Source organism: Cynocephalus volans, chromosome 4 (genome assembly GCF_027409185.1).
Source record: "Cynocephalus volans isolate mCynVol1 chromosome 4, mCynVol1.pri, whole genome shotgun sequence".
Taxonomy (NCBI): domain Eukaryota; kingdom Metazoa; phylum Chordata; class Mammalia; order Dermoptera; family Cynocephalidae; genus Cynocephalus; species Cynocephalus volans.
The window spans coordinates 119,572,505-119,584,939 of record NC_084463.1 but is presented as its reverse complement, the minus strand read 5'-3'; the positions used below and the strand labels follow the sequence as shown (position 1 = coordinate 119,584,939).

Genomic DNA, 12,435 nt, shown 5'->3' with positions numbered 1-12,435 from the left:
TATCATAAGGCAGGAATTGGCAAACTATGACCTGGGCCAATTCCAGCTGATGACCTGTTTTTGTAAACAAAGTTCTATTGGGACACAGCCACGTCCATCTGTCTCTGGTGGCTTCCATGCTGCAAGAGCAAAGCTGATCAGCTGCGAGAGACCTTTGGGCCCACAAAACCTCAAATATTTACTAGCCAGCTCTTCACAGAAAGAGTTTGCCAGTCTGTGTTATAAGGATTAAATGAGATAATATGCCTACACATACCAAGTGCTCAGTAGTAATTGTTATGATTACCCTGAGGAAAACACACCCCACACCTCCCCATCTCTGAACTCATGCTACCCCCTCCGTCCTAGTGCCTCCCTTGGTGGCCACCCTGCCTGGCTCAATTCCAATGCCCATCCCTCCATAAAGTCACAATTAATTTCTTAATCAGACCCTCAGCTGCATATGATGTAGCAATCATACAGAACTTGTACAAAGGCACCACCTCCTCACCCCCACCACCAGGTTTTGGCAGTGACCACGTCTGGCCCATCTCTGCATGCCTGGTAGTGCCTTGCAGGGAAGCTGGGATGTGGCAGGAGACTGGGAAGTGGTTGCTGGGCTGCACTGAACACAGAGAAAGAGGGCAAATCTTGGGAAACTGATTACACTAGAAACTTAAATAATGTGAGCTCTCAGGGAATCCTCCAACCAGAATCTCTTTATTGATTGAAAAAGAGGGAGCAGGAAAAATAAATCACTACATAGCTCAAGCTCATTAATCAGGACCCATCTGACAAGAATCATTAATTATCCGGGGTTCCTCCTCCCCTCCCTACCCCTAACCTTCAACTTTTTGAAGAAGTGAATCACAGGAAAACACCTAGATTTATTTTAAAAACAGTTTCCACGGGCCATGCTAAGCACGGACATATATTCAGCTCCATGTCTTTCACTTGCTGTTCCAGTAGCTCATGCAATGAAAACCATTCTTCCAAGGGTCATCCTTGAAAAATAAACTCACAGTATCCTTAGTCTTCAAAGACAGACTCCATCAAGTTCAGCAACTCAGCAAAAATGTAGCAACATGTGTTTGAAAGATTTTAAACAAGGGCTAAATTATGCTGGGTTTCCCGTCTACGCCTTGGGTATCCAGAAGTGATTACTCCAAGGCCTCTCACTCCCCCAGATTATAGAGGCTCGAGCGCTGCAGTTGCTTTTGTCCAGGAGCCCACTGGTCCTTGATCCTGGTTTACCCCAGGAAGGTACCTGTGAACTTTCAGCAGAAACTGACAAAACAAAAAGCCACACAGTAGGAAAGAAAGAAACCACATCCTCAATCTCAACCCCAAATCATCAAATCATTCCTAAGAGAAAGGCTCTAGGATCCTTTCACACTATACTCAAGGAGTCTGTGGGTACGGCTGCCTTTCCGCTCCATCTTGCTGAGTATAACTCTTTCCCCACCCCCTCTAACCAGTGACTCGATGCTCCAGAATTGCTCTGCAAGAGAGAAGCTGCTGTCAAAGATCTGAAGAGATAAAAGGGGGGAAGGAAGGCAAAGACAGCTGAACAGTGAATTCGTTTTGATTCACTTTATTACTCCTGACAGAATTTCAAGGAGTGTGTCAATTGTTTGCTTATCACTCCACATCATTCCATATCAAACAGGCTGAAATCCCAAAGAGAACATTTTGACAGATCAGTTGAAGTAAAGAACTTGATTATTAGTTATAATAACAAAACTGATAATAATGGCACTGTGTTAAACCAGAGGAGATAATAACGTTGCTAGGTTTGTACTGCAATTAGCCCTCAAATGAAGGGGGGTTAGCACTCTAGGTAAGAAACCCAAGAAAAATTCTGCAAAACAACTATACTGAAAGTGCTAGAATGGAGCCATAGCAACCACACTATAAATCCAGACTGATATGGATCTAGAAGGCAGATGGCATCAGGATAGCAGTTCCAGGAGAAGGGTATAATGTATCTTTTAGAAGGAAATGCCAATGGGGAGACTAAAGATTAAAGTAAACCAGTCATTTAGAGTCTGCGATGGTTTCTAGTAGATTAATTACAAAGGGAATACTACTGTTTGGCCTCAATTCAAGAAGCGTCACTCTAGACTTTGGTCAAATCATCAGCACAATATCATTTGTACGACTGAACATATGTGGTTAAATGGTTTAGCTCTGATTGCTCTCAAGTACAAAAATGATATTGCAACAATAGTAGGGAGAGTGTTCACCCTGTCCTTGAATACCACAAAGAATGTCACTGTTTATTCAATTGTTTGCAATTTTAGAAAATCAAAATGCACTGTTTGTTGTGAAGGGTAAAGCTGATGACACATTCATTTCTGCATCTGCAACATCTACCAAGGAGCATGGTACCCACCCCACAGATATCACAAATGTCCACATAACCTTTTAGCTGCATGGAGTGGGTGTGAGGGGACTGAATCAGCTGGTGACTGTTTCCCACTTCCTCTCTCTGCAACAGTCTAACCTATCCTCCTCTCAATGTTGCCCCTGGCCTTGGGATTGACAACCACTGCCTTAAGATGGTCGAAAGGGTGAAATGGTGTCCCCAGCCCTATACACTGGAGAAAGAGGTGTAGCACAGAGAAGCAAATCTTTTGCTCAAGGTCACACAGCACAATGTGGCCTGGGCCTGCACACTGGCTCTGCTCCCAGTTTTCCAGGAGTGGAGTCCAGTTCTGCCCAATGTCCTTAGACCACCCCACGTGCTCACCCTGGAAGGCGGTGGCCCTCCTTCCATCCCCATCTTTGCCATCTTCTGATGTATTACTCAGGGGACTTATGGTCCTTCAGCAGCTGCAGTAATCACAAAAGCAAGTGCCTGGAGTCTCAGGTATTGGCGTCGACCAGGGTTGAGCTCTGCCTTTGCCTAACCAACTGGGTGACCCTGGGTGAGTCATATCCCCCGAGTGCCAGTGTCCCTCACTTGTGCATCAGGGATATAGAGTTGTTTTACAAACTAAATTAGATAATGTACGTAAGTGGTTCACACAGCATATAGTACGCTGTATTAAATAAAGAGTTATTTTTAATATTCAAATTAATAAACACTTGGCTATGTTAAGTTTTGGGGGAATAAATCATTCTAGATTACTGAGAGCCTTCACTTCTGAGAGCCACACATCTTTAACTATTCCATTGGAGATCTTTTCCAAATGGATTATAATGATCCCCGCTTTTAATTAACACAATTTCGCGTTTTGATGGCCCATGGACACCACTATGAATAATAGTGTTCTGATGTATAAGGATGCCCTCAGGGCCTGCTGAGTGCTGCGCCTTGCTTAAAAGTCCCCCAAGACTTTTAAAATTGTATATAAAGTAAGAGCAAGTACTACAAGCAAGAGCCTTGATGGGACTTTTCCCTCAAGAAAAACACATGAATAGGATTTTGTAGCAGTCTTTTGAGTTGCTCCAAGCTGGTCTCTAGCCAGGGGAAACAATAGAAAGCTGGGCTCCAGGATCACTGAGATGTGACGGGGTTCCATATTCCCCACCTGAGCACGCTGAGAACTGAGCTGCCAGCCCTTGCTCTAGACATACATTTTGTAATATGGTTAACATGAACATTTATACCAAAGGGTATAAATCCTGTCTGGACCCAGAGGATGGCAGTAGCCTGCTTGCCCACACAACCACCAAAACAAAGCTACACCCTGATACCTGCCTGCATGCCTTTGTTTCAAAGGGACACACACATACATACACAGAGCAAGTGACTAGAGACAGCAGCAGAATTTATCATTAATCTGGATTTCCATCTGTCTCCACATCCTGGCACCATTCTTATTCCCACTTTACCCCTGAATATCAAGTTAAGTTGCTCAGAGCTGCATGCACACCTTGGTGCATCAAGCAAACATTGTGTAAGCACCTGTCTATGCTGGGTGCTGCTCTTGCTCTGGTCTGTATAGGATAATAATGACCATTTGCCAAATGTCCATGGTAAACAGATTAAGAGAACACCTTCTGGAGTCAGACCATTTAGGTTCCAAACATGCCTCAACCATTTCCTAGCAGAGTGATCCTGGACAAGTTAATCTGAGCCTCAGTTTCCTCATCTGTAAAATAGATCAGCTACTATTCGGGTTACTGTGAGACTGAAATGAGACAATCTAACAGTGCCTGACACCTAGTAAGGGCTCAATATGTTACCGCAACTATAATACCATGAAGATAACATACAATGTGAGCACTCTGCACACAATGAATTCCTTTAGTTCCCAACTCACCTGTAAGGAAAGTATTATTTTTCCCATTTTACAAATGAGGAAACTGAGGCTCTAAGAGGTAAAGTGATTTCCTCAATGTGACATGACAAGTATACAGGGTTTGAAAGCAGTGATTCTGGCTACTAATGACACTACACTGCTATTGAGGGGCCCACACAGAAACCACTAGCCACGGAGGGTCAAGTGCCACAGTAGTGTGGGAAAAGTAGTGAGAGAAAGGCTTACTGCTCAATAGCCACCACAGTGTCTCCTGTCCCTGGGAACAGACCTGGCCACTTGGTACTCAGGACTAACAGACCCAAGATGTAAGCTGGCACTTTCCTATGTCTCCAAAGCACAAAGCAAGCATAATTTCACAACAATGTCACTACAGCAAAACAAAATGCCAATATAACATGAGTTACCATCTCAGGGCTGTATCTGAATGGGGAAACACACAGGGGTAAAGTTTCCCAGTTCTTCCTGTCTGCAGAGGGGCAGGGCTGGCCTGGGACCTTACGTAGCAGCGGATGCCAACGTGTGCCTGGGAATGGCCCCACAGCCACACAATGGTGGCACTGTCAGGAACAAGAACAAGACGCAGGTGGGTGTGCACAGTAACTGCAGAGGTTTTGAAACTGAGCCTCTAGAAAAATAAGCCAGGCTGGTGAACATGCTGGGAGGAACTGGAGATTTCTTGAGCATGACAGCGTAGGTGCCCACTTCCTACATACCTCAGGTTAATCCACATTCGATGCCCAGGATCTTCCTCTCTTGCACTGTTTTCCTGGGACAGCCAATGCTCTGCATCACAGTTCACAGGTCACAAATTATTTTCTCGTTCATTTGCTTGCTTGATCACTACCTGCTGTGTGCTGGGGGCATGTGCTTCTGTCAAAGGCCCACTGTGTGCCAGGTGTTTTATACCTGTGATCTCCCCCACTAAAGTAGCAGCTCCAGGAGGACAGGAATTCTTATGTTTTGCTCATCGAATTTTTCCAAACGTCTAGAACAATGCCTGGCACATAGAATGTGCTTACTAAATAGTTGTTGAACAAATGAATGATCATGCCCATTTTACATACGGGAAAATAGAGGCTCTGAAAGGTAAAGTAACACGCACAGGGTCACACGCAGCAACCAAAAGGTGAAGCTCCATTTGACCTCGGCAGCCTGGCCTCACAGCTACAATCTCTCTCAGTGTGTCTCCCTCTCTCCCTAGAAAACCAAAGTATGAAAATCGGAATACTTACTGGTCTCTTTAGAATAAAATTGGATCCCTCTCTATAGCACTCCCTCCCATCTCTCCAACCTTAGAACCCAGATAGGAACAACTTTTAACCACAATGTCTAGTGGCACCAAGAAAGCCAAATGTCAGAGCCCCACTTGGAATCTCTCAAGTATTTTCTCTGCCTTCCTACTTTCATTAATTAGACACATTCTCCTTCCAAGTGGTTCCCCTACTGTGATGGGAAGCAGGCCCTTCCAGGCAGCCTTGCCAGCTGCTGAGCACACGCTTTTTGACAACAAACATCAGTCAGAGCTGCCACATCTAAGGGGCAGCCACAGCTAAGGGGGTGGGGAGAACCTGGAACATAATATAGGCCTCTCTCTGGTCTGGTCACAAACCGATCATTTATGTATTAGCCTCCATCGAGTCTGCCACACTTCTGCAGCTCCCCTCACCTGAAGACTGAAGGTAAAGACATGCCAGCACCTCTGCTTCTCTGTTGCCTCCATCCAGCCCAAATGCCTCAGCTTAGCTTTCTAGGCACAGGCTCCCCAGGGCTTTTAGCCCCACCATGCCTAGCCAAGACCTTGGAGTCCTGGGTGACTTCTGACAGGTTGCTTAACCTGAGTCTTGGTTTCTTCTTCACAGGATCATTGAGTGGACAGAGTGAGAGATTAGATCTACAGAACTCTGCACATGTTTGGACTTTTGTATGCCATGGTTGTGTACCTTGGACAAACCACCACTGTCTGAGCCTCAGCTTCCATATCTGTAAAATGGGATAATAATCTATTACCTATCGTGAGGACTATTGTGTCTACTGTGAGGACTAAATGTATGTCAAGTGTCTAGTACATAGGTGGTGTCTTTGAATGTTAGTTTCTTTTGTCTCCATGTCCCCAACCCACAAATCCCTTCCTGTCTATCAGCAGCACACCTCACACCAGTTCCATGCCACTTTAACCCTGGGCTCCTGTTGGCAGGTTTCAGGTCTGGCATGCCTCCCTCACCCCCATCCACTTAGCAGTATGCTCCCTCCTCCTACAAACCAGTCCTGCCTGCCAGACTTCTTGGACTTCTCTGAAATCCTAGTGAAGGATTAAAACAAGTCCACACACCCACGCTGTGCCTTTATACACACTATCTTCTCTGCCTGTGGTGCCTTTTCTACTCCAGCACCTTAAAACCCAGGACAAGTGTCAATCCCTATAAAGCCATTCCCAACCCCTTTCCAACTCTCAATCATGGAATTATTTGTTCCTTCTTGCCTCTAAAAGCACTTAGCACACATCTTTATCATGACTACTACAACTAACAATTCACATGGCTCTCAATTAGGAGCTTCTCCAGAGTAGAGAATTAAGTTTTGCATATCTTCGAAACACTAGCACAACACCTGACTCACTATAGAGGCTCGACAAACAAGCACTTATTGACCTACTGGTGGGTGGGTGGATGGATGGATGGATGAATGGAAGGAAGGAAAACAGATGGACAGTCATAGTGAGGGAGAGCTGGTTAAACAGACTGGTGAATGCTCAGATGGATGGACACATGGATGAGTGCGTAGAAGACAAGATAGATGAATGATTAAATGGGGAAATGGATGAACAGACAGATGGATGAACGAGTAGGATAGATGAACGAACATTTTATGTTCCCCCTCACTGCCTAGATCATAAAGTCTGTGAAATCAAGATGCTATTTCATATACGTTTTAGATCAATCATAGCAAAAGGCACAGAACAGGCACTGGTAAGTAACACTTTACTGTGAGATGCTTTTCAGTAGCATGGTAGTAGCACCCCTGACTGTGGATGTTAAAATGCTATTAAGAAAGATACAAACATACATACATTGTGTATACCAGGCCTGTACTGCCCAGGAGAGTTGACTGTAAATTTTTCAGGAAATTTGAGAGCTGGCTGTTAACTGCAGACATTATTTTAAAATTAAATTATATAAACTTACAATTAAGTTATATTTTCGAAGGTGGCAATAAGTACTCAAAACTTATCACTTCCTAATTATGTTACAAATTTTATTATTGTTTATGCTCTTGAGTGTATTTACATGTATTATATCTGTATGAGGGAAACACTGTTTAATGGTGTACTACTGTCTCTTTCCAGAAGAGACAGCATGTTAGTAGACTGAAATCAGGCTTGGTAGGAGGATTTACACCATAGAAATTGGCAAGCGCCACCCATCAGGCTGTTTTCCTCAGACTGCCAATTGTCAAACACCACTGAGTATATAACAGGTGAGACAGGGGAAAAAAAAAGTTATTTTCTCTCCTCAGCCCACCCCCTTACCTCACAAGGGGGAGATTTGTTTTGTAAAATGATGGGTAGGAGTATAAAAATTTAGGGGAGTGGAAACTTGAGCTAAAATGCTTTGCATGAGAAACAGGGAATTCCAGAAAGAAGGTCAGATCTGGAGCTGGGAGAACTGGAAGCACAGAGGCTGTGTGGTTGGGAGGGGAGAAGGCTTGGAAACAGGATCAAGGGGCAATTAGTGAAGTTATAGCAGATCTAAACTCTCTCCTTGGAAATCTTCAGTACAATCTCTATTCTTCCTGGTGCTTTCTAGGGCAAGTGGAATCCTCTCGAATGACAAGAGGTGCCAAGTTCTTCTGCTTCCCAGTGATGATGGGACAGGAGAGAGTGAGCCGGAGCCATGGGTAGGTTACTCCCAGTAAAGAGAGTGACGAGGTTTATTCACGGGGCCAAGTGGGTAGGTGGTGAGCTCATGGTGTCCCTTTGCATCACCTAGCAGGATACTTGTCACAGGGCACTCAAAGAATGCTGGTTGAAAGGCCCTGCTGGCTACCAGATCTCTCCTTTTACACAAGTCTCAGGTTTAGCTTTGGTCTCCCAAACATTTGTGGCCCTCCAGCTGCCCCACTTCCCCCACACTGACTCCACCCCCACCGAGGTGTCCCAATAGGTCTGCTCAAGGGGCTCCCCTGGCCCCAGAGACTGGACCTGACCCTGTCTCTGCCTGACCCCGGTGATCAAAACTCACCTGCCCTTCATCCCACTCCATCAGGGCTTGTTGGGTTCCACACCGCAGTTTTGGCAGGGAACGCTGAGTCACTGTTCCCAACTGACATTTACATTTCCAATGGGGTCCTCAATGCTTTAAAGCCAGGAGATTATGTGAGGAAATGCAATCATTAGGCGAGACTGGGAGAGATCTTTCTTATGGTAAAACTTTTTTTTTGTTTTTTGTTTGGAGGCCATTCAGATCACTGCAGGTGGCTATATAACATGTACATTTAATAAACATGTTTATTAAAATTCAATACCCAATGCAAATTTGGTGTAATCACAGTGACTGTCTGAGGATGTTTCTTACCTAAAAAACCTGAGCAGCAGATGGTAGATTAAGGATTTCCCCTGGAGCAGGGGGGGTCAGTTTTCTTGAAAGATTACGAGGCAGCCTGATTTATCTAGAAGATGCAGATTGAGAGGATCCTGAGGACAGTTCCCCTTTTCTGCCAGGGACTGTAACTGAAGCTACAGCAAAAGCAATGTGGTGGGGTCCTCCTCATCTGGCTTCACCTAGAGAAAGAGGGAGGTGGAAGAGCTTAGGGCCCTGAAGAAAATATTTTTATGTATAAATAAATAAATACGTGTAAAATTTTTTTTCTACATAAAGGAAGTGCCAACCATAGTAATGAACCATAAGGCACTGACTTTGGAATGACTGGTTGTAAAATGTTTAAACCCCTAAAGCATTTGCTTAGGTGGGCACATATTCCGTGTTGAAGTTAGTCTCTATCTACCATAAACTTCCCTGAATTTTGTGTTACCGACAAGGAGAAAGGGTCATGTAGAGTGTGATGTCGGATCTGGGATCAAATCCTGGCTTCACCTCTTAAGGAACCTCAATTCAGGCAAGTCACTTAAACTCTTCAAACTCAGTTTCTTCATCTGTGAAATGGAGATGATAATAGTACCTAATGTGCAAACTTAAAGATTAAATGAAAAAAATGTGAAGTGCCTGTGAGCACAGGCGTACAAGTACTCAGTGAAGGGCAGTGGTGCTTACTAAGGGAGGTACAGAGGGACTTGAGAAGATCCATTCTCATAATTGGTCAGAGCGCTGCATCTCTCTGGCAAAGACACTTGTACCATTTGTGGAAAAGTTGTGTAGCAAAAGCTTTTAAAAAACTCTGGGCAGCAGGCAATTCCCAGCAGTGGCTGGCACTGCCCTGTCCTAGGAACTTAACGCATGTCCCTGCTCCTTCCCCTTTAGGAGCTTTATTCCTTTCTCAGCAATTCCACAGCCAAGAGACCTGACCACATTGGAAGTGACCATTGTGCCCCAGGCCCTTCTCCAGCCCACATGTCATCGCTCTCAGGCCTGGGGGCATCTCAGGATTTTTGTGTTTTGTATTTTTATAATAGGCTTCAGCTAGGAAGACTACCAGATACCAAGCTGGCACCTAGGAAAGAAGAGGTGTCTTCCTACCCAGGAGAAAACCTGGCCCAGAGCACAAAAGAACAATTTGCACAAAGATACTATTTATTCTACAAAGTCCTGGATGAAAGCCCTGATTGAATCATCTCAAGAAGAATAACAAAGTCCTAATAACAACAGTGCTACCTCTGCCTCTCATCTGCAGCACTTACAACTTATAAAGCTCTTTTGTAAACAAAACCAATCTTGAGCCTCACTACAATCCTGGGAAACATGGGCAGTAGCCTGCGGTCTCCCCATTTCATAGATGAGGCAAGTCAGATCTCAGCTGGACGAAGATGAACATCAGTACTACAGCCTACCTATTCCAACTCAGTGAGTCATCTTTATGTCACGAGGCAGTTACAAAAATCAGGCCACCTCATTCAGATGACCACAATGAGGAAGGAAGTTGCAAGATGAAACTGGAGGGAGTTTGAATTCTGTGTCTATCCAGGCAGGGTCAGCAGGGGATGGAAATCCCCCACGCAGGCATGCACGATGTGTTCACCGAAGCTCAGAACCACATGTCACAGTGAGCTACCATAATATCTATTTTTAACACCCTACCTCAAAAGAAATCCCTTCCACAGGGCAGTAAGCCTAGACCATAGGAGTTAAAAACATAATAACCCCAAAACATCCCCATTAATTGTGCTTGGTCTGGGTAGAGTTAGACAATTGAAGCAAAAGACACATGTGTCCAATATCCCAGCAGCCCTCCACATTTAACGAGCCAATGCACTGGGAGGATGGAGGCAACAAGAGGATATAAAATGTTCAAAGGACTCAGTAGAGTGGCTCACATGGAAAACGGCCCCAAAACTGTGTCAAAAGGTATCTTCCTGCAGGGATTTTTTTCTACATCATTCATATCCTTGCACATAAGGGGCAACACAGAATATCGGCTCACCTAAGCAAATGCTGTAGGGGTTCAAACATTTTTACAATCAATTATTCCAAGGTCAGTTATACACAGTAATCATTAAGAAAATAAGAGAAGAACACTCTTCCCTAGAAAATAAGCCCCTGCCAAACCACCTTACAATGCTAATACTGCGTAGGAAGTTGTGTTGGATAGGAAGTTGTGAAGGTGGGGTTGGGGGGGTGGAGAGGAGCAGGGATAAGTTTTGAGACAGGGAGGATAAACCACATCATTTTTGCAAGAAAAATAAGCTAAGGAGGGCCTCTCCCTGTCATAAAGCTTGGCCTCTGACCACTCAGACCACATCAAAGTGACCATTCTGACTGTCAAACCAGAGCAACGCTGCTGCAAGAGCCAGGACTGCCAGCAGTCCTTGGGTTACACTCATGTCTGAAAGTTAAGGAAGCATAAAGGAAGGAAAGTGCATCTTGCCTTTTTGCTTTGTGAATGCAAGCTCCCAGAAGGTTTCTCCACAGCAAGTGGAAAGCCACGGAGGCAGCTGCCTTCCAGCTTGAAAGATCCCATCCAGGTTGCCCTGGCCAGGAGAGGGAGAGAGCCACGGTGCCCTTCCTGGGCCATTCCAGGGTCTCACTAGATGGGAAATCGCTTCCAGCTGTCCCTAAACAAGTCTTTCCTGCAATGAAACCCTCTGGAGCACTCCCTGAAATCTCCTCCAACCCTTAACAAAAGATACTCTTTCTGCAATTTGCACCTGCTGAGGCCCACAATTAAGAAAACAGACTGACACCTGCCACACCTGTTGACATCCACAACCCTCCTGATCAGGCCCCATCAGCTCGGGCCTTCAGTTTATGCAATTGTATTTTCTCAGGCCACCAACAACTTCCACAGAGATCTTTCTCTATGTGCTCTAAAAATACATCACTCAGCCCTCACCCATGAGGACATACGAAACAAAATAGTGACAAAGAGGTGGCAGCTAGCTCAGCAAAGTGTTCCACAGATGAAAGACCCACTTAAAGGGCTCATGGTCCCACTCGGCATAGAAAATAAATTGTAACCATCTCTAAACACAACCCCAGTTCAAAGAAACGTCATCCTCTCTCCCCAGAGACCCTGCCAACATCCCTTGAGGTTGCTTACCACTTTATAATGGTCACAGGAATCTCGACTTTGACCCCGGGCGGGAACCCACAAGTTGATGCTTACAGGCATGGCTTCAGTTCCCCAGCAGTCAAGGCCTGCGCCCTCCCCAGGGTGTCTAGTTCAAAGCACTGTGGAAGCGTGTGAAGCCTCAAAGGTTAATTTTAGCTGAAGTCACGCACCCGCTGTGGTCAGATTTTCTTACCCAGGCCACCTCCTGAATAGCAGCAGCTTATGTTACCCCAACCCCTGGGCGGCCCTCTGGCCCCCAGCCCTGACTCCAGACTGCTGCAGCTTTTCCACCTCCATTTCCCCCACCCAATCCTCTTCACCCTCCAAAATAATCTGACTCTCTGTGCTTACATTTTCATGACACGCTCGGGGGAAATAAATCACGGTTTCTTTGGCTGCCCCAGGCAAACAAACCTGAGGATGGCTCCCCTCTGGGCCCATGCTTGGCAAAGGCTGGGCAAGGAAG

The 12,435-nt window shown here is 45.3% G+C and overlaps 1 protein-coding gene across 3 annotated transcripts in view; it reads right to left on the bottom strand.

Moving 5' to 3' along the window:
* Positions 1–12,140, bottom strand: part of NAV2 (neuron navigator 2) — a 288,936-nt gene extending 276,796 nt beyond the window's left edge. For 2 of the 3 annotated variants that reach the window (XM_063095507.1, XM_063095508.1), the window contains exon 1: positions 11,958–12,140. In XM_063095507.1, coding sequence (XP_062951577.1) covers positions 11,958–12,029 — 72 coding nt within the window. In that variant the 5' untranslated portion in view covers positions 12,030–12,140. Of the gene's footprint in view, positions 1–4,654; positions 4,702–11,957 lie in introns of those variants that run through there. The other variant, XM_063095509.1, reaches the window with a different exon arrangement.
* Positions 12,141–12,435: the final 295 nt, after the last annotated feature.